A 23,217-nucleotide genomic window follows, 5' to 3' on the forward strand; every position below is an offset into this window, starting at 1 on the left:
GAGCTTAGGTGTAAACTTTACACGTAGATTTATTCTTGTCTAGCTAGAGTCACAGTACCAGCAGTGGTGGGGCAGTGTCAGTGTCAGTGACAACACTACAGTCGTTTAGATACTAGATTGTCTAGACTGACTGTGTACTCTAGTATTAAAGTAGAGTAGTAGTAATAGTAGTAGTAGTACGAACAGTTGGAGGGTAGACTGAAGTTCCAATGATATTGATAATACTGAATAAATTTAACTATTCTAGTATATTACTCAAACTACTTACTTTCTACTAGATAATGTCAGTGTCACGTCAGTACCGAGTCTGTAGATTCTAGTTTCTGCCCAATTTCTGGTAACCTTTATCTGTTTATTTTTACTTCTGTCTGAATTACCTAGATCTGACTGATGCGTAACTCACTAACTGTTATTGCGCTGACGTTTAAGTCTCTTCTTACAGCAAAGTTAGGGGTAATTATTGGATATAAACTGTCAGCTGCCGGTGCCTTGTTATTAATCTTATCAGGAGCTTTCCATGGACCATGTCCATGCATGCAATCATCATCATGCTTGCCATAATTGTATTGTAGGTACACATGTTTTATGATTATGAATATGAGGTCTATACAAATCTGATATGGTAATAATTTTCACATGTATCGTATGTTCTCTGTGTGTTAAAAATCCTAGATTTCCAAGAAGGGGTCTTCGCCAAAGATGGATTGTGAACATGAGAAGAGACCACTGGACTCCCAAACCATACTCTACCTTGTGTTCTGACCACTTTGAAGAGAAGTACTTCGATCGCACCGGCCAGATAATAAGGCTGCGGGGCAGATGCTGTACCAACTTTATTCAACTTTCCACAACATCTCATGAGGGTACAATATACGTGCAGAAGAACAAATTTTAATTTTGCATGTTAGGTGTTTGAAATTTGAGTTTTAGTTTTGAAATCCGTCCGACCAGGAACAGACATATACCCTTGTGTGTATGTCTGCTTCAGAAACGGATTTTAATCTACCATCACATCGCATCCTGGTCGCTGATGAAGAATGCGATGACTAACCTGTTTGGTGTCTTGTTTCTAAATAATACGCTTTCCTTGCCAGGATAAAGCGTTTTGATTTCTATTGCCATTTTAGGTTTTTATCACATTCACTTCTGTTCTTTCAAACTATATTGCAGGATTTCATTTTAAATGGTGCTTAACCTAACAAGAGCAAGTGCAATTTTGCACTACATGACTGTGTTTATGAATGTATTGCCTTTGTTATCATTGCCAAGAATGCCTTTCATATTCTTGCCAGACAGTGTCCATTATTCATGGATTTATTTTTATGTTGTTGCCACATTGCCAATTTAATGCATGTTCATGAACCATTGCTTTCGCAATATGCAATATTTGTCATACATGTATTTAGCCGCCGTATTAGGTATGATAATGGTACGTGTACTTCAAGCAAATTGTATATCACTGTACTGTGGTTGATTCTCAGCAATCAACTTTGACCTTGATAAATGTCAAATAAATTGCAAAAAATCAGGAAAATTAACTCTGTCCAACTTAACTTCCTGTTTTTTTGTGGGAAGACAATCTTGAAAGGAGTTCATGCTTGTAATGTGTGTGTGTGAATACTCATATATATATATACATATATATATAATATATTTTTTTTCTTTGCTCAAAGTTTTTGCTATATACATATATATATTGTATATTGATTGAGCACCGGGTAGTCTACATGTTGGTGCAGCAATATCATGATATCGAAAGTAAAACAGGAACCAAGTTCATGTTGATCACCAACAATTTATTTACAGCACACAAATATTTGAGCGATTCGCTCTTTCTCAAGTGTTGTTGCAAATCGCTCAAAAATTTGTGTGGTGAAATAAATTGTCGCTGATTAGCATGAACTTGATTTCTGTTTTATTTCATGTATACAGATATACAGTGTATATATGCCTATAGGCCTATTGCTTCCTATACCGATATGTGCAATAGTGACTACAACTACATTGTACATGTACTACACTACTAATGATAATGATAACAGCAGGAATATAGATAATTAAGGTGATATTGTCTTCCAAATTTCTAATATGTTGAACGAGTATGTCAGATGGGGAAGATGTATTACGGTACATGATCATATCCACAAATCACTGATTTTTACAACTGGACTGACTGGAAATTAATTTGACCTGTTTAATGGGAGAAAAATCAAAAGCACGAACACACATCTTCTTACAATATCATTGGAGGGAAAAAATGCAAGACATAGGGTTGAGAGGGGTATCAGAAAAATGGCAGGACACAGACAAGGACAGGCGCGTGTCTTAGATTATTTTATACCAAAGCAGATCACGTCTCCGAAGTCAAATAGATCTATCCGAAAGGGGAAAAAACACCTGTTTTAATACAGACAACTTTCAGGGAAGAGTGTGAAATAAATAACATAAATGAGTACATGAATCTGTGGTCAACGCTGGATTGAGAAGTACCAGTTTGACAGTTACAAGTTCAAGTAAATATCAAGGGCTATAGCGGCTGTCATACTGTCCGATCAGTGAGTTGACCGTACCGTACTCGCGAGGAGCTGCGGAGGTTACTGGGAGGTTCCGCTAAGCAACATGGCGGCGTGTGCACTGAGGCGTCACATCCGGGGTGCGCGGTGGCGACACCGAGCTCAGCGGGTTGTGAATGGGTGTGATTCTTCTATGTGTAAGAGTTCTGTGCTCGTGGCTCGCTGGGGCAGCCATTTTTGGGTTAGGAGATAAGCACAGGGAGCTCTCTTGTAGCCTACCGTATTTTCGCTGACCCATTGAGCCAGCGCTATTCTCATTCGGGGGTCACTATATTTGATACAGAATGGGGGAGGCAGCGTGTTCCGTTCGTCTCCGTGCCGCACAAACCACTCGCCACGACTGAGTGTCTTTAAATGAAATACTCGAATTGATTTAGAATAGTTTAGGAAAGAATTCAATATCATAAACATGTATTTCTAGTTTCTTCGTAATGCGCAAATCGAAATGTAATGAAAATTAGGCCCTCTTAAAACCTAATAGTTTTCTATAATGCGCACATTTCCGCATGTTAGTTTTCTATCTTTTAATCTGGGATATTTTGATCTTTCAAATAAAGTACTCCGCTAAAGCGTGTTCCAGCGTGCTTTTAAACTATTTGCTGTTAAGATTGTCAGTTTTACACTGCATTTTGATTCGCTGCTCCAATTCAAGGTACACAACTTCATCGTTGCCATCACATTGAAAGAGAGAGCGAATTGCAGTAGGGGCAAGTATTTCTAGATGTGAGAGCGCTATTCCCGATTATTGATGCTCTCTTTTGTCAAAGTACGTGGGTAACACCTGTAGTTGAACGCATAACTTCTCGGCGGTGCCGCGCATGACTTCAAAGGAGAGCAGTATATACTGTAAAACATGATATATTCGCGGCATGAATTTTTCGCGAATTGGAGCCGACAGCCTTTTTCGTGGCATGAAATTTTCGCGAAGTGCCACTGGCGTTCAATGCATATAATGTTAACAAGGACTTTCGCGTGCACTTTAATTTCGCGAATCTTGGCGCTCGCCAAATTCGCGAAATTAAAGTGCACGCGAAAATTCCTCGTTTTGTTGTCTCTTCTTCTCTAGCACCTCCCTGAAGTAAACGTGGACTGCAACGGTGTGATGTCTTACATGCGTGTCTACAAGCGTCCACTTCAGTACTTACTAACTTTGTGACACAAAATTTGTCATGATTTTAGGTTGACTGTTCCCCATCATTGTTTTTTTTTTTCTCCTCCAAATGCAGTGAAGTCTGAAAGGGCACCTCAGCGAAATAAAACCGAAAGGAGGGAAACGGTTCTTTTGCCAGTGACGATGCATGATTACACAATCGTCATTGTCCAAACATCTGAATGTATAATCAAGATGCACATTATCAGGTGGCGGCAATGCTGGTCCGATCAGACAAGGAATTGCGTTCATAGTCCATGTGTGTGGTAGGTCCGCAGGTTATGTCTCCCATAAAACGGGTTGGGGGGGGGGGATTCCAAAAGAAGAAAAGAAGAAGAAGAAAAGATGATCCAAGGGGTTATGAAATGGGTCAGCTGCACTGATACGTCTGTGCATATAATTATCAACTATTGTTAGGCATGCATGCTGAACTCCCCCCCCCCCCCGTTATGGCTGAAATATTTATTAACATGAAATACACACACATACACACACACACAGACACACAGACACAGACACACACACACAAACACGAGACAGCACCCAAACCGGACAGGTAAATATAGCACCGAAAACGGTTCAATATGTCTGTGAAAGGAACTGGCCGAAGATTACCTTTAATGAGAGCTTTGGTACACAATACCAAAGTGTTCAATCAATTCTCATTAAATCTGGACAGACATGTAAACTCAATTAAGAAAACAAATGCCATCCAATTGTTTGAAGAAACTACCTAATTATAGTGTTTAGGAATGTATTTATTCTTCACGTCAAAAATATTGGTGTAGTTGCACGCGAGGACTTTTTGGCAATAAAGATGACAACTTCTGGCAAACTTTGGACTTTGGGAGAGAAATATGAGTGTTGCACGATTGAGCTCTATCTTCATTCCTCAAAAGTGGTTGCAAGAGAGTGGCTTAATTACAATATCCCCAAGATGCTTTTGAAATGTAATGCGGAGCATTTATAAAGAGATAGTGATACAGTTTTGGTTGAGATGGGGCATCAGGTTTCCAATGTTTTTCATGACAATTCTTTGAAAAATTGAAAGGGCGTGTAATTCAAAGAGGAATTCAAAGTTAATTTGATGAAAATTGGTTTTGAAATGGCTCAAATATCCAAAACAATAACACCTAATAACTTTCAAATGAAAAAAAAAGATTAAATGCAAGACAGAATTCAAAATGATCATTGCATAGTGATAGGCGAGGATTTCGTGCAACGAGCGTTCCTCTTTTCTGAGAGACCGTCACTTCAGTAAAGCTACAAATCCTGGCAGGTCATATTGGTACTTATATCTACTGAGATAAGTAAGATCTGCATTATATAATAATTATTCATGAAACCCTCATAAATTGTGCCTGTTGGCGCAAACATCTGACGACAAGCCTGGTATTTGGTAGCCTTTTGTCAAGGCCCTCTCGCTGTATGGTGGTGAGCGAATGATCAAGGGCGAACGAAGTGACCTCAGCTGAGTTGGACAACGCGAGGCCCTCGCGCTGTTGCGCTCGGATATGGCTCGCTTTGCTCGCCCGTTATACCCATCATACAGCGCGAGGGCTTTGACGCAAGGCTGGGTATTTGGCAGTATTTACAGCAAAAGTTTGATGCTGTAATACTTTCAATATGCAAAATAATGAAATGGATGCTTCCACAAGTGTGAATGTTATCGATGGACCAGTCTCATTACCCGGTCTACACAAATTCATTCTTTACTTGAACATGGTTATTGATGAATTCCATTATCATGTTGAGCAGGCTTATGCAGTATGTCGTTTTGGGAAAAAAAGTCAAGTGCCTAACCAAATGAGAAAAAAAGAGACGTCATGTTTATCACCTTACACATGAGCTAAGCCTAACTCCGGATTGGCTTATTGTTATCGCTCGAAGTGACTTAAAATTATACGGGAACAGGGAACTTGAGACGATGACTTTTTAGATAATATGCAAGTAGAAATTTGATTGTCTTTCAATTTGTTTAAGTGTACCAAATGTGAGCCAGCAGAGTTTGTTCATCTATCATATAAATTGTATTCCTTTTTCTGAAATATTGTTACGGTCTTAACGCTCTACGTTGTCACATAATGTGTGGAATACGCAGATGATTGTGGGAGCCGGGTTCCTATGTATGTTCTTTACAGACAAATGTCGCCATATAAATGCTGTTTATCATCATCATCATCATCATCATCATCATCATCATCGTTCCGTCTTCATGCTTTGATCGTATGCGTGCAAATTTAACATTCGGGGAAGTACCATGCCACATTTTCGCATATTACATTAGCAACTCCATAAAAAAAAAAAACACACAAACATACGAAATGTTGACATGTCAGTCGTTCGTAAAACAGTTCATTTTGAGTTACAATTGTGATTGATTTTCATTAATTTTCTGCAGACAATACTACACGCATAGTACTGCATTTCAGTTTTGGTCTCCACGCTCTTGCAACTTTCAGAACGACGTCAAACGGGAGACGTAAATGTTTTCAATCATAACATTTTACCCCATAGATACATATGATAACATACGAATAATTACTGCATCCAAGAATTCATAAATATATTGTACTCTTTGCCTGTAAAGTGAATAATAGGACATGAATTCTCTAACCTTGTCATAGCTGCCCTCCTCGGCCCAGTCATCGTAAAGTTTAGTCAATTTCTCGGGCTGCACGTCTCTGCCGTACCTGATAAACTGCCCAATCATGCCCGTCATGTTCTGATCCATTCTCGTGTCGCGCACAACCAAAACACGGCGAAGGTGGAACACTTAACTGTGGAAGGACGAAGTTTTGAATGCTCGAGGGTCTACCGTATTGCAGAATGAAACGCTTTGGACTCTAGCTATGTGCAGTCATCCATGTAGTCTGGGCTCCGTCCCCTTTTCCTTGGTGCGACCAAGAGATGGCGCAAATGTTCTTATCGCGATAATCGAGAGACTGCGCGCCCAACACCTTGGGTATCGCAATCCTCGGGTGTCACGCCCTCATACGGCTTGTCGCGTACAATCACGGCTACGAGTAAAAAGAGTCCAGAAGCTAGACTATCATCCATGCTGTGTGGGTATAGCATGCATACAATTGCCGAAGCGAGATTTGCCAGTTTTGAATAAACAACTGCAATTTGTATAGAGCAAGTTATAAAATAAAAGAAGAAATAAACTGAATACGACCTTTCCAAGAGCTGAAGGGGTTTGCTTCCTCTTCCATGTGGAAACTGTGGATGAACAATTACGATATTCTGCCTTTTTCCAAGGTCCCTGGGAAATGCTGTGTGCGACCTCTTTTACCCAAAGGCCCGAATTCACGAAGGTGGTACAAATGAAACCATGGTTTAAGTGTCGCACGGAATATTTCTTTACGAAACTGGTCATTTCGTCGACAAAATGACCGCTTCGTTAACGAAATTATCATTCCGTGGACGAAATGTTCATTTAGTTACAAAATGTCATTTCGTCACAAAATAATCATTTCATCGTCGAAATGACTGATTTCGCAACGAAATATTACATTCGACACTTGGCGCTCCATGGTTTTTGTCCATGGTTTAAACCATGATTTCATTTGTACCACCTTCGTGAATTCGGGCCAGTGTGTCTGAAGAGATGTATAGCCTTGTGACTGTGCACATTCCATGTTCAATGGATTCACAATTAATATTCTGTTTTTTTATTTACATATCTATTCGTTTATTTATTCATTTGCTCATTCAAGTATCTACGTGAAATGTTATACAAGACTACTCTGGTCGATACTGGGAAGCTAGTCTTAAACCTCAGCCCTTTCTACAATGGCACACTTCTTTTGTGATGAGACAGAAAAAGAGAGGGATAGAGAGAAGGAGAAAGGTGGATAGACAGACAGACAGGCAGACAGACAAACATAGTGACTTAAAGAGGAAGTTGAAACAAATTCATACTACATGTGTGCATGGATCGAGTGAATGCAGCAATATAGTAGAATACATCAGCGACGTCTGAGGAAAATCAGACAATCAGCTTGAAGGTTTTAAAATGTCATCATCACCATCGTTGAATGGGAAAACTACAATAGTTTGTGACGTCACTGCATGCAGGGCAACAATATGGATGAGATACATAAGGAAAACCTTCAAACGTTATTGATGTGTTCTACTACTAAAGGGATCGTATATTTTGGTTGAGATCTAACTCAGGTTTCTAACATTTCTTAGTGAGATAATGAGAAACCTCTTATAACACATGAAAAAGCATGTAATTCTAAGAGGAATTCAACGCTTATTTGATGAAAATTGGTTTTGAAATGGCTGAGATATCCAAAATAGAGCTATCCTGATAAAAGGTCGGACCCACCTTTTATTACGATCGCTTTGTTTTACTTTGTGTTTGGATGTCTCAGCCACTCCATAACCGATTTTTATCAAATAAACTTTGAATTCCTCTTAGAATGGTTAGCTATGTATATGCTATATCAAAAGGGGTTTCTTGATATCTTGCAAAAAGTTGAAAGCCTAATCGTCATCTCAACCAATACTATAGCATCCCTTTAACATTGGTGCATTAAATCAACCCACATATTTGGGCGTAAACTTTCCCATTGAAGGGATGGTATAGTCTTGGTTGAGATCTGGCTTCAGGTTTCCAACATTTTTGGTAAGATAATATGAAACCCCTTATGAAATATGAAAGAGCATGTAATTCCAAGAGGAATTACAGGTTTATTTGATGAAAATTGGTTTTGAAATGGCTGAGATATCCAAAACATAAAAACTAACTTATAAAAGGTGGGACCCACCTTTTATTAGGGCATCTTTGTTTTACTTTGGATATTACAGCCATTTCAAAACCGATTTTCATCAAATAAACTTTGAATTCCTCTTAGAATGATATTCTCTGTAACATTTCATAAATGGTTTCTCAGTGTCTTGGAAAGTTAGGAGCTCAACCCTCATTCCCACCAATAAACATTTATGATCCCTTTAATATTATTACGCGTATATAAACAGGTGAAAAAACAATCGAAATGTTATCCACTTGTGGATACATGGGAATTTACAAAAACGTATCTTGGAATATTCAGACCAAATATCAAATATGCAACATACAACCGACATTACTGTTGTTTTTTTGTAACTCTTTCACTTAATTCCACTTCGATTTCGACTTCGATTTCGACCAGTTAGCATTATAATAATTACTGGTTGCAAACCTCTGAAATAGCTCGTGAAGGGCAATTCTACTTGTTTATGTGATAATGCACTTTATTAGTTACAAATTCAATGTTTACAGAACAAATTTGAATATACTGCTTTATGATTTCACATTACGTGCAATTTTTCTATTTTCTTCTTATTTTGAGTAAAATACAGTGTGTAGTGCATAGTTTAGGTAGTCGATATCGTATAACTTAGAACTATCTAATAAATATTTGGCGGCCATTTTGGCGGCAATTTTAGATATCTAAAGATCCTCAAGTGTACACAACTTGCATTAACCAGATTCGGATTCAGCACCCTAAAACACTTCATTTTTTTTTCACCATTTACAAAGTTTAGATTGTGGCGGCCATTTTGGGGCCATCTCATATATCAGTAATTATCTCAGAATTTTTCAGGATGCAAGAGTTGCATCAACCATATCTGGATTCAGCACCTTTAAAAAAGGGTAGAAATATTTAGAAAAAAAAAATCTGCTGACGGTATAAACAAGGGTTCAGATTCTCTCACCTCTCACGTACAGGTTGATTTTGCCAGTTCACTTCATACAAGACTGACAAGAAAGCAGCAATTCTTCAGGTTCAAATCTCTCATTCAATCAACTCTTATAACCTTGCAGTTCTTCTGAGTACGCTGGTAATTAACTGAGCATTCTTAACATAACATTTGCCACAGGCTTTGACTATGAATTATGATTATAATATTGTTATAATCACACAAGTAGGAAAAACAAAATGCCAAAGACTCTATGTGTACTGTTTAATCTCAGGTCAGTGTAGAAATGTACAATCTTGTGAATATGAGTGACAGAATGTGGTGTACAGCATATCAAATCAAGTTCATTGAACCAAAGCTGTAGGCACTTGACACAATATCATTACATTTTCACATTTCTTTTGAGGAGGAAAAAAAAGTAAAATTATAACTGAAGTCTCGTAGAATAACACTTTTAAAGTATTCCTTTAGTCAGCCTGGCATCACAAGTAATACAAATATGAAGACATGACAAAGAAAGATTGTTTGGAATCGCATACCGAGAAAACACAGTCTACCCACAATGTTATACTGATATATCGTGGTCAAGTTGAATGGTGTATTTTCGCACGAATATTTTCTTGCCGCAATGACCCAACTCTATCTTTCCTAAATCAATAAACGACCCAGTACCAGTATCAGTATAGTGTGGAGACTTACACTGCCTATGGTCTATATCTATTAACATGTACTGCTGGTCTTAAAAGTGGCAGTATCCCATTCTCAACAAGTGCTTTAAAATTTCATTGAGATCCTATGCATCACATCTGGATCTAAATTTACGGATATAATGTAAAAATACAATTCCATGCCATTTTCAAGTTCACTGTCATAGCGTTTACTAAAAAAAAAAAAAAAACAACAGTCAAACTTCACCGTCGTAATCGGACACAAAGTAAGAAGTTAAGGAATATCTATATCTTCACATGGTACAGCCCTCTCTTTCACTAGCTTTATATCGCTGTTTATTGCCCAGGAATTACCTTACAAGATCACTTTTTGACGATCGTGTCTCAGCTTTATTGCAGGCTAAAGCTATGTAGCCCTTGGAAGACTGCACTAAGTGCAACCAGAGGTTTACATATTGTGCACGTACATTAGGCTATGAAGTACAATACTCGCCACTTAATACGTAATCGCAATATTTTCCAGCAATCAGTAGGATTTTGAGCCCTTCAGTCCCAGACGTTCAGTGAAATGTTGGATGCAAAGTCCATCCTTGCAACTCCATATATCTGCCAGTCAGTGTAAATTTGGTACTAACTCTAGTACGCGATGGAACTATACGGCACCACAGTGAGTAACTCAGCCATGAACTACGATGTGACAACAATACCGCTCCAGCTCACCTGGCTGCCTGGATTCAGTGACACTGACCCAGATGTGCATTTCTTTTGACAGGGATTCTTTGACTTTTGATTCGTTCTTCGGTGACCGCACTCTGCAACTATATACGGTATACCAACAGTCTATAAGACTGCGTTCACATAGAAGTATTCGGTATTCGCTATTCGGTATTCGGTATTCGGTATTCGGTATTCGGGCACCGAGTACACCATCACCCGCACCGTTAACTCACCATCCCATGCAGTGAGGATTTCTTCCTCCTACATCCCAGCAAATCTTATTAACAATTTCTAAACTGCATCAGAATGTCAGTCTACATCCTTATTTTTGCTAAAGGGCAAATCCAGACCAAAATTGTCATTATTTCATAAACGAGAGACGGTATACGCTGCAAGAAAATTGAACAAGCTCGATTCCCACTTTGCTATACTATTCGCAGCTATTCGGTACTTTCGAATAGTGCCCTCTTATGTGAACCGGTGTGAGGAAATCCTATCGTTCGATTCAAGCTATTCGCGTGCCCTCGAAAACGAGCCCCAAATACCCGAATAGTATACTTCTATGTGAACGCAGCCGTAGGCTGGGTTCACATAGAAGTATTCAGTATTCGGTATTCGGTATTCGGTATTCGGTATTCGGTATTCGGTATTCGGGCACCGAGTACACCATCACCCGCACCGTCAACTCACCATCCCATGCAGTGAGGATTTCTTCCTCCTACATCCCAGCAAATCTTATTAACAATTTCTAAACTGCATCAGAATGTCAGTCTACATCCTTATTTTTGCTAAAGGGCAAATCCAGACCAAAAGTGTCATTATTTCATAAACGAGAGACGGTATACGCTGCAAGAAAATTGAACAAGCTCGATTCCCAATTTGTTATACTTTTCGCAGCTATTCGGTACTTTCGAATAGTGCCCTCCTATGTGAACCGGTGTGAGGAAATCCTATCGTTCGATTCAAGCTATTCGCGTGCCCTCGAAAAACGAGCCCGAATACCCGAATAGTATACTTCTATGTGAACGCAGCCTTATAGAAAGACACTCTTCACCTGTGAACCACACTGCACCGACTATTATTGACAACTAAGCACACAAGCCTACGTGACCGTTTCACGACGAGACATTCATTCAGTCTCCAATATGACTGCCAAAGGGTCTTTTGCCGTAAAAACAATTAAATCAAGTCACAGCAAAACATTATGTCAACTGTTATCAGAGTCATAGGGGATGAAGCCATCCTTACCATGGTCGAATAACAAGCCTGCAAATGATTTCAAGATTCAAACTGACAAACAAGAACAAGTAGAATTCTGGTCCTAGAAGTCAGCAATGACAAAACAATTTAAAGAAATTGAGAAACTCTCAAACAAAGTTTCCCAACAGAACAGACAAGATCCACTATGTAAAAGTTGAAACACCACTTAGATCTTCAGGAACAGTACTCCCTAACTGCCTACAACTTTTTTCTTTTTTTTTTTTGCAAATGACATCAAAAGAACTCTTGATGGTCTTCAAATGACATTGATATTCATTGATATTCACTCTTGAATTATCAAGGAAATTCTTAAGTTATTGGGGAAGCCTTGAAGACTTGAATTATAACGAAATTCTTGAATTCTTGAAATATCACGGAAACGGCGTAGAAATGATGCTGTCAGATGCCAATTTTCAAATTATTGCTTGTTCGGTCGCTTATCACTGCTTATGACTTATAGTACAGCTTCCTTATAAAAGTGCATGTGTATTACTTTGTAAGTCTCTTAAAATAATACAGTCAACGTTGTAATTTTGTTCAATTAAATTGCCAATTCTTGCTGCCTTCTGCTTCACAGAAACTGAGTTCTCTACGTTCCTTCTGAACAGTCTTCAGAAGCACCTTCTTTACGCAGCTTTTCCAAAAAAAAAAAAAAAAATTATAGCCTCAATCGGGAGGCCCTCCTTTCAGTTGCTTTGCTGTGTAGATGGGGCTTCCTTGTCCGGATTACATCCAGGGTGAAGTACAGAAACTGTGAGGGCTGCTCCGGGTTCATCTCCTTGCATAATTTCTTGACAAGGCTCAGAGGAAGCAGGTACGTCTAGTTTTGATTGTTCGTGTGCTTCACCGCTGACAACGTCATCCACGAATATCGGTGTATCATCTTTTGTACGACGTGCTGCAGAATCGATGCTGCTTGCATCGACCGTCCTGCCGGCCACTTCTTCGCTCGCCCGGAAAGGTTCCTGCTCCCTCTCTCTTGCCACGCGCTGGGAAGGCGGACTATCAACGGCGTGCGAGAATTTCGTGTAGGACTCCTTGGCGCTGCTCAGAGAGTTGACAGAAAGCGTCAGTTGACCGTCCGGGTTTCGGGGGATCTCCAATTTGGAGTGCCTGCCGGAGAGCGAGTGCAAGACGACACCAGCTAAGGGGTTTCCCGCCCCCTTCTGGGTCTTCTTAAGGAACAACGGGGTGCTACAAGGATTGTCCTCGTGACCTGTCTCCCGTGTGAGGGGTCCCCTTGACTGCAACACCACAGTAGTAGAACTGGGGTCGCATAGTTGATCGTTCTTGGAGATACCTAGCTTGTAGCGATTGACGATGCTTCTGTTCACTGGGGCTAGTTTGGCGATTTCTTTGATGTCAACCAGTTCTCTCCGCATCCTAGTTAGCTCATCCTGGTTGTGTGGAGGAAAAAACAACGAAAGAAAATGAAGAATCATGTACAGAGAAAATTTACCTATTAACAGAAATGTGGGTAAACATGAGAATAATTAAAAGTAACTGGGACGGGGGGGGGGGGGGATTAAAGATCGAGAAATTATAGCTTTATGCAATCTGCCATGCGATTAATGATAAGAAATGCACAAATGCGACAGAACTCGGAGTTTCCATTTTAATAGCCTAAGTGAAATCACGATCGTACATTAAACATTACACGAAAAACAAAACACCTTAAGTAGGTAACATCATGTTGATATACAGTGTACTTATGAAAGTATTACAGCCCTAACATAAAGGTATCTTTCAATAGTGTTCAATTTTATTCTATGAATTAAGCGCTTTCAAGAAACAAAATTTCTTTAATGCATCATTTCCATTCTTGCTCGGCAATATGAGCCCAGAGTAATAAGTGTCAGGTTCCAAAGACATGATTTTAACAAAAGGGAATGGTGCTATGGGAGGGGGAGGCATTAAAGGGATGGTTTAGTATACTATTGTTGGAGATCGCGGAGATGAGGATTGGGCTTTTAACTTTTTGCGAGATACCGAGAAGCCACTTATGAAATAGTACAGAGCAATACCATTCTAAGAGGAATTTAAAGTTTATTTGATGAAAATTGGTTTGGGAATGGCTGAGACATCCAAAAACAAAGTAAAACAAAGTGATCATGATAAAAAGTGGGTCCCACCTTTCATTCAGATTGCTCTGTTTTGCATATCTCAACCGTTTCAAAACCAATTTTCATCAAATAAATGTTGAATTCCTCTTCGAATGACATGCTCTTTCATATTTCATAAGAGGCTTCTCATCATCTCACCGAAAAATGTCTTAACTAAATCTATACGATCCCTTTAAGCACTAGGTGGACTATAGCAAGTGCACCGGAGGACTGTACAAGTTGACATCGAATTTTCATATGACCGCCTTTTGTGTGGCTTTTCCAACGGATTTTTTTGTAGGCTTATCTCTTCCGACTGTCCTGAGTCGTTTTTGCTTTTTGTTGTTTTTTTTTTGTTGTTGTTGTTTTTTTTTTTTTTTTTTGGGGGGGGGGGGTTGTTTTTGTTTTTAGTAAACATGTCCTTCTTGTTTAATACAGTACATTTGGTGAAGAGATGTGTTCCCAGTCCAATCAGAGCCTTTCAATAGTCTGCTCTGATGATCATGGATGTCTCCTACATGGATCCGGTCCTGCGATCGGATCAAGGGACGTCCAGACGATATTGGACCAAGAGAGGATTCGAGGTATCGATAATAGGACCACGCACTCACCGATACTTCTCGATTTTCATATGTGAACTCTATCTTGTGTTCAGACGTATCGATGGTGAAGACGAGTGGAGTTTTCCTGCCGCTATTACTGGCTGTCCCGTCTGACTGTGACTTCTCCGTCTTTATCACTAAAACAATCTGCGAGGAGTAAGAAAAAGTCAGGAAACAAACACGAAAAAATTAATCTTAAAAGACACATACACACACACACACACACACGCACATGCACATGCAATCAAATAGACGGCTCGTCACAGGAGCAACCCTGCGGAAAAGAACACTGTGTCCCACAGTGTGAAACACAATGAGAAACACAGTGGGAAGACGTTGCAAACGCAGTGCTGAACCTCTTCACATTGCGTTTTAACGTTATGAACGCATTGCGAATCATTACAGTGTGAATCATCAATATATTCACGGTGTGAAACAGAACATTGCTATGTGAACTCCCTGCGAAAATCCATACCACAGTGTGAAATCATCTTCACACTGTTAAATTCGAGCGTTTTCACACAGATGACTATGTGAACACATTGTGAACACAGTGTGGGACACTGCGTTCTTTCCAGCAGGAAATTCAGTGTGCATGTCTCTGCAGTTTGGTATGACCTATGTTGACTACTCGAAATCTTCTGCAATTTTCCCTTTTAGGCACAGTACAAAAACAAAAAGGCACGGATTTTACTCAAAAGGATCGAGCGACTAAAGTATTAACTGAAAGAGCCTAAGTGAAGATGCACTGCTCTGGACGCTGAAGAAGTATTTTAGCTGGAGATATACATTAGTAATGATCTGGTAATGATTAAAGAAATCGTACAGTTTTGGTGGAAACTTAAAGTTTGTAACATTTTGGTGCAATAATGAGAAACTTCTTGTGAAATGTGAAAGAGCGTGTAATTCCAAGAGGAATTCAATGTTTATTTGATGAAAATCGGTTTTGGAATGGCTGAGATATCCAATAGAGCGATCCTAATAAAAGGCGGGGCCCATCTTTTATTGCAATTGCTTCGTTTTACTTTGTTTTTGAACGTCTCAGCCATTCCCAAACCGATTTTCATCAAATATACTTTGAATGTACTTTGTACTGTTTCATAAGTGGTTTCTTGGTATCTCACAAAAACGTAAAAGCCCAATTCTCATCTCCACCAATACTATACCATCCTTTTAAACATATTTGGTGGTATCAACACCATTTTCAGTATCATTATCAACATCTTCCTAATTTCTATTTCTATAGATACTGATATGATCATGACCCTGAGCAAAACCTTTAGGCCCTATAGAAGACGAAATATCTGAACTGAGAGAACGAAGAGATTCAGAAATACGAAGAGTGGAAACGGTCTGACCTTTGACACGAAGATAAGGCACGTCATGACCGTGAAGGTGAGATGCACTCGAGAAAAGTCGATGAGAAGAGAGGAGTCCGGACCAGATACCTCCTCTGGTAAACTGTTCAAAAAGAAACAAAACCCATGATTAGTCAAAGGCACTACCGAACTCTCTGATGCTTGATCCCATTTCTCTTTCAATCAAGAGACGATTGAATTATGCTGTAAATTGGAATGTTGTTCGCTTATCTGAAGGTTCGTTCATCCGAAAATGAAATACGGATCGTGTCTCAGAAGGTTCGTTATTCCGACACATGAAAATTACATGTTCGTTCAGTCGAGAGTAAATTATATGTCGATTCTTTAATCGGTACATTTGGATCGTTATTCCGAAGATTCGTTGGTCCAAAAATGAAATAAGATTGGCTAATGGGAAACTGAATAGAAGATGCGTGCTAACGAACCCCGTGAATCAAGAATCTTATTTCGTTTTTGGATAAACAAGCCTTTGTGGTAAACGAACTTTGTTTTTAAAAATTTCATCTCCGGATTAGCTAGTCTTCAGAAGAACCAACCTTTGTGATAACAATCTAATCTTTATTTTCGAATCTTTATTTTCGAATAAAAAAAATAAGGTTGTTGTTGTTTTAATACAACAACCTTATTTACAGCTTTCGGATTAACAAACTTTTAGAATCAAGAAGTGCAACCGGACAGCATAAAAAAGCAAATATAATTAATGCGATAACCTGACACCTCCCGCTAACACAAAACAGAAGAAAAAAACCCAAACTACAATATCTCTCTGTCTAGATTTCAAGAAATATCGTTGTTGCCGGTTCTTTATTTCGTTCTTTCGACATTGCTCGATCGAGGCAATTAGGAAGCACGTAAATAATCATCCAAACGGCCTTCCTCCAATCACAGGCTGGCAATGTCGAAATAGATTGAGCTTTGGCTTTAGTAATCTACGTGGTCGACTTAGCATGCTGTGAGCTGTGAGTCAGTGATGTGATATAATGCCTCATTTAGCATTATTAGTGTGCAGTATTTTGTTTGGAATAATGCGTTTTACGCAATCGAACATGATCACAATAACTTTATTTTTTCACAGGCGACTACATTTTTGATTCTCATTATCACCTTATTTTGTTAAGTTACATTTACAAATATGTTCTGTTTATACATTGTATTCAATTTTCTCTGTTATTTTGATTGAAATGAAGATGTATTTAAACTTAAAGTTGATCTTCAAAGGGAACAAGTGTCATGCTCCACTTTGAAGTCGCAAGAAGACTTCGCAAATAAAGGGTAAATTTACTGGCCGATAAATGAAACACTACACTTTTGTCATTTCTTATCGCGTGTATCAGAATGTCTGGTAAGCGATAATGTGGTCATCTTTCCTGAGCTATATCACTTTCCCTCCCCGTTTGTAATATTTACCATGAAGTTGTTTTATCTCCATGGTTATAAATGGCTCTTCCAGATGATTTTCCCCTAGCCCAGCATTGCTAGGTACCCAGAGACATCAACAGAAAACAGGTTGTCTAAGTATGTCAAAGAAATGGGTATAGGACCTGGGCGCATTAGTTCCTGCATGTCCTGTATGAATTATTCACTCATTTTCGCCACTAGTGGTCAAAGCAGCGTAATTTTGAATTCACCCTTTGAAAATAAAATAAAAACACCCTCTTATCTTTCCGGTGATCTGATAGTAGTTGCAGGCACAATCGCAATATCTTGAACTGTCACTCGAAAATCGGTAGGACATCACGTGGTTGGTCATATAAGGGTAAGTACTGATTTCTTTGATTTCCAATGCACGAGTCCTCACGCACACACGCAGTATGTTCGTATTAGCTATACATAATCTCTAAATTATGTACAACATTCATACATGGTAATATGTAATAACTCGTGCGTGGTATCCAAGTATAGAGCATTTTTCAACTTCAATTCTAGAATTTGAAAGAGGGCTTTTCTGCTTAAACCTGAAGTTCAAGGTTTTGAAGACAGACTGGAAATTATTTTCATCCGTAACATTAGAAAATATAGACCTACAAGTTGTTTGATTTTCTCTGAAATGATAATTCCTCATGATTGTGCGGATGTTGATATTTAGCATTTCTTTTGAGGCTAGTATTCTCTATATCAAAGCGAACCTCCCTTGAAATTCAATTTAGCTTTATTTGGTAGAGGAAAGTAATGAAATTTCGTACTCCTTTGTGCAATATGGCCCCGTATTATAACGAAATAATATCTTACACAAGTAGCTGCTGTGGGAAGAAACAAAAACTCTCGAATTTTAACAGAAATAGCTACTAAATCTGCAACTTTCAATATATCAGTATGTTTCTGTGATAAAGATCCTCTATCCAGAATTAGGGTTAACGACAATGCAGATTCGTGGCCATCGTGGTGCAATAAATAGTGATTTTGTAGCAAGTTTTTTCCCACACATAAATATCTTTGGCAGGATACAGTATTGTCATACTGCCCTCTTGCGATATAAAGCATTCCAACAACATCAAATTACCACTGTACCAGCTTCAGTGAGCTCTCTTGACTTTGCTTATCATACTATGTGATGATGTCGTCCCACTTTTCCTTTCCCCATACCGATTCACATTATTTGCGCTACTCTGACTGCAGTGAGTAACAGTGACTTTGCGTAGAATGCGGAATAAAAGTTCTTCCATTCATTTTTCTCCAGTATTTATCTCCGCGTTTCATTATGGACGAATAGAAGAACTGATAAATAAATTGGTGAATAATGCATTATTTCCTGTTACTCTATCTCTGTCTTTACGTATTCATCTACTCTGCTATTGGTATATTCAGCAACTTTTCTCTTTATTCAAGATCAACGGTCTTATAAAACATGAAATATCACCACCATCAATGAGTTATACAATCCAAAATCCTAATAAGTTGAGTTTATCCTGACGTCTTAATTACCTTATCTTAAAGACAGGCAGACGAGATGGTTTTATGGCATCAATACAACCCAGCGATTGTTGACTTTTTGCATAAAAGGGAAGCAATATAACCGAAATTCTGTTTACGTTCTTAAGACTGGTCGAGTAAAACCAAACAAACTGGTAGGCGTTCGTCGAAATTGGACGTAAAATGAGACAGTTATTGCATTCTTTAGATTTATCGCGTCCTTATTAGAGTGATATTAGTAAATCTAGTGCGTCATTAAGAGGAAGCGATAATAGCATGGCCTTTCAAATCTCCACTGAGCTAATTAAGTATGCTCTCTTGAGATCATTTTTTTTTTAATATGAGATAAGTTCTGCAGTTTTATGCATTGTTATTAAACAATACAATGAACTTGCCCGGTTGTTTTAATGATTATTTTGTAACTCATAGAAGCCTAAAACCATCTACCTAGACCTACTACTCGAAATTTACATAACTTTTATTTACCTTTTGTGGAGTGATATTATTTTTTTTTTTTGGAATTGCTATTAGATACAAAGATTCTGTTATTTAGAAATAAATACCATATTTTGGGTTTTTATTTCAACCTGTTAATGACAACATAAGTGCAAATGTTATTGTCGTCATTATACCTTATAGGCGATCATTTGTATCAGCCAAGATGTCACTATCTTTTTAACAGCCCTAACTTCACAGGAATGATAGCAATATGAATGAATGCATATTTACATCACATCAACGTTCATGAAGTCAATGTCATATAACTGGTATCGTACTCTCATTGAATTATCTGACAGAGTGGAGGGAAAAACGTTGTCTTAAATCAACCTTCAGGGGCGGATCCAGGGGGGGGGGGCGCAACCGGCGCACGCCCCCTTTATTTTTCGTTCAAAACAAAAAGAAAAAAAAAGAAAAAAAAGATGATATGAAACCCGAAAGTGGCACCAGAAATATTAGTCACGCCCCCCCCCCCCCTCCCCTTTACAGAATTCCTGGATCCGCCCCTGACCTTGAGATGTATCTCTAGGCTTGTGGGAAAACTTGAATCTCAATTATATTAAGCAAGGAAATTTAAGCACCCTTCTCATCCGTCGGATTGAATTACTGCATAGGCCTACATGATAATATTGTAGAGTACACATATCAATGAAACAACCTCCTCTAATATAAATTGGAGGAAGATTGAAAAAAAAATGAAGAAGATGAGTACAGCATAGTTTTGGTTGAGACCTAATTTCAGGTTTCTAACATTTTTTGGTGAGATAATGAGAAACCTCTTATGAAATATGAAAGAGCATGTAATTCTATGAGGAATTCAACGTTTGTTTGATGAAAATTGGTTTTGAAATGGCTGAGATATCCAAAACAGAGCAATTCTAATAAAGTGTGGGACCCACCTTTTATTACGATCGCTGTGTTTTACTTTGTTTTCGGATGTTTCAGTCATTCCAAACCCGATTTTCATCAAATAAACTTTGAAGTCCTCTTAAAATGGTATGCTCTATTCCATTTCATAAGCGTTTTCTTGGTATCTCCCAAAAAGTTAAAAACCCAATTCTCATCTCCACCAATACTGTACCATCCCTTTAATGTTAACATGGCAGAGAAAGATGAATATTGTATTATCAATGTGTATTCACCAACGAAAACGTCTGATAAAGACATATTTTACAAAGGTTTAATTTCCTGGGTTAACGTTTGAGATATTTCGAAAAATAAACTAATATTTGGTGGGGATTGGAATTGTGCTCAACATGGACAGTTAGATACGCAAGGTATATCCCATCCGTATAAACCCCCAAAAATGGTTTCTAAAATTTAGCAAAATATTGGATTTGATAGATATTTGGCGATTGGTTCATCCAATTAAGAAACAATTTACATGGCGTCAGTTATCGCTCGGTCTGTTTTCAAGATTAGATTATTGACTTATTACGTCATCTTTACGATGTGTTGTTCAGAATACTGATATCAAACCATCTGTTCGTTGTGATCATAACGCCATTTCATTGAAAATTAAGATTTGTGATACTACACGGGGAAGAGGTTATTGAAAATTGAATAACTCTTTATTGTTAGATAAACTGTATAGGGAATGTATTATAAATATGATTGGTAAGATGCGTTTTGAATATCAAAATTTTGATTCACAATTGAAATGGGGGATGTGTAAGATTAAGACAAGGGAATTTTCACAAAAATATGCAAAATATAAGCAAAAAATAAGAAATCAGTATTTGATTAAACTTCAACAAGATTTGAATATGATTGAAAAAAAAGTTAATGAAGACCCTACAGAGATAAATATACAAGAAGTAAGAAGAATTAAAATGAAATTAGAAAAAATATATCGAAATAAATGTAAAGGTATTTTTGTTCGATCCAGAGAGAAATGGATTGAAGGAGAAAAATCAACGAAATATTTTTTGAGGTTAGAAACGCAGAATGCAAAGAGAAAGGAGATTAATGCTGTTTTGAAGAAAGACAAAGTTATTGTTGATGAGAAATGTATTTTAGAAGAGATTTATCTATATTACAGCAAATTATACCACTCAGACAAGTTACATAATTCTTGTAAATATCTGCAAAATTTGAATTGTGTTACTTTGGAAGAGAATGACAGTTTAAGTTGTGAGGGAATCCTTACAGATAAAGAATGCTTTGAAGCCTTGATGTCGATGGAAAATAACAAATCCCCCGGCAGTGATGGCTTAAGTGCTGAATTTTATAAGATTTTTGGGTTTATATGAAAGATTTATTGTTAGACAGTCTGAATACAGGGTATAGAAATGGTACATTATCTGATAGCCAAAGACACTCTATATTAACACTGCTGTTCAAGAAGGATGATAAACGAAAACTTGATAATTGGCGCCCAATATCTTTGTTGAATATTGATTATAAAATAGCTACAAGGGCGTTAGCGAAACGTTTACAAAATGTTATTCCGAAACTAATTTCTTTTGATCAAATGGGTTTTATCAAGAAAAGATCTGCAGTAGAAAATATAAGACTTGTACAGAATTTATTAGACTTTTGTTCACAGACAAACTTAAGGAGTATTTTTATTTTTCTTGATTTTAAGAAAGCTTTTGATAATGTCGATCATGATTTTCTGTTTGAAGTTTTGAAACGGTATAATTTCGGAAAATCATTTATTCAGTGGATCAGAACTAAACACTAAACAAAGAGTAAGTTCCCCCTAAAACAAAGATCAATACTTTATGAATCAGGAACCTTTGAGGAAATCTGAATACAGGATCATGTAGCTGTAGCTCTCGGCTACCTTTCATGTGAAATTCAGCGGATATCACTGGGTCACGCTTGAGTGAGCATGACTTAAAGTCAAAATGATCACTTTTTGAAGTTCACAAGTCCAATTTTGCAACTTTGATTTGGTGATATCGGAACGAATTTCAATTTCCCAGGATAAAAAGGCATGCAACGTATAATTAATGTGCTTCCTATCGTACCATGTGACTTGTGCACAAAATTTCACGGTTGAGTGAACACGGGGTGAACATTACCAAAATGGCCGATTTGCCATGTTTCTCGTAGTAATTTCCATCAATTGAGATTGAATTCGGGTGTTGAACAGTTTTTATACACAATTCACGTAATTTCACGGTTGAATGAGCACATAATGAAACAATGATTTATCTTATTTAAACCATCCAGCAGGTGTTGCATTGATCTTCTGCATTTAAAATCAACTGAAAAACATTTCATTATTGCGTTTAGGACCGATGTAAATGTCTCAGTGATCCTTGACATTCCTTCGAGATTTTACACGTCAAAGAGTACATGATGCCGGAAACCCTCCTTATAATTCATGTCTACCTTTGATTAAATATTGAAGTATTCGTGGGGAAATTGGTCTGCCTTTAGTTTGATGAAATCCCCTTGTTGGAGCACAGATGAGAAATTATGCAAATTAAATCTTCAGGCCTTTGTTCTCGCTACTGAATACTAATTTTGGCATTAAGTTCTTGATCTTTGTAAAGTCATGAGGTCATGCATTTACTCAAAGGGAAAATAAATGCAATTAATCATTGACATTGTACCAAACTTCACTTTTGTTCAACATCAATATCCTCCCGTGCTGCACATATGCACTGAGATTCGGGAGACAGATATTGATTGTGGTGAGAAACATGTAGTG

The 23,217-nt window shown here is 38.0% G+C and overlaps 1 protein-coding gene across 1 annotated transcript in view; it reads right to left on the minus strand.

The window, feature by feature from the left end:
- Positions 1–12,748: 12,748 nt before the first annotated feature.
- The window catches only part of LOC139712844 (probable G-protein coupled receptor CG31760), a 44,272-nt gene continuing 33,803 nt past the window's right edge, over positions 12,749–23,217 (minus strand). The window contains exons 11-13 of the mRNA XM_071624633.1: positions 16,125–16,227; positions 14,776–14,913; positions 12,749–13,459 (exon numbers count right to left, since the gene is read on the minus strand). Coding sequence (XP_071480734.1) covers positions 12,749–13,459; positions 14,776–14,913; positions 16,125–16,227 — 952 coding nt within the window. The remainder of the gene's footprint in view (positions 13,460–14,775; positions 14,914–16,124; positions 16,228–23,217) is intronic.

This window comes from Diadema antillarum, unplaced genomic scaffold, assembly GCF_040938485.1.
Source record: "Diadema antillarum isolate AM-2024a unplaced genomic scaffold, OU_Dant_1.0 seq00001865_RagTag, whole genome shotgun sequence".
NCBI classification, from domain to species: Eukaryota; Metazoa; Echinodermata; class Echinoidea; order Diadematoida; family Diadematidae; genus Diadema; species Diadema antillarum.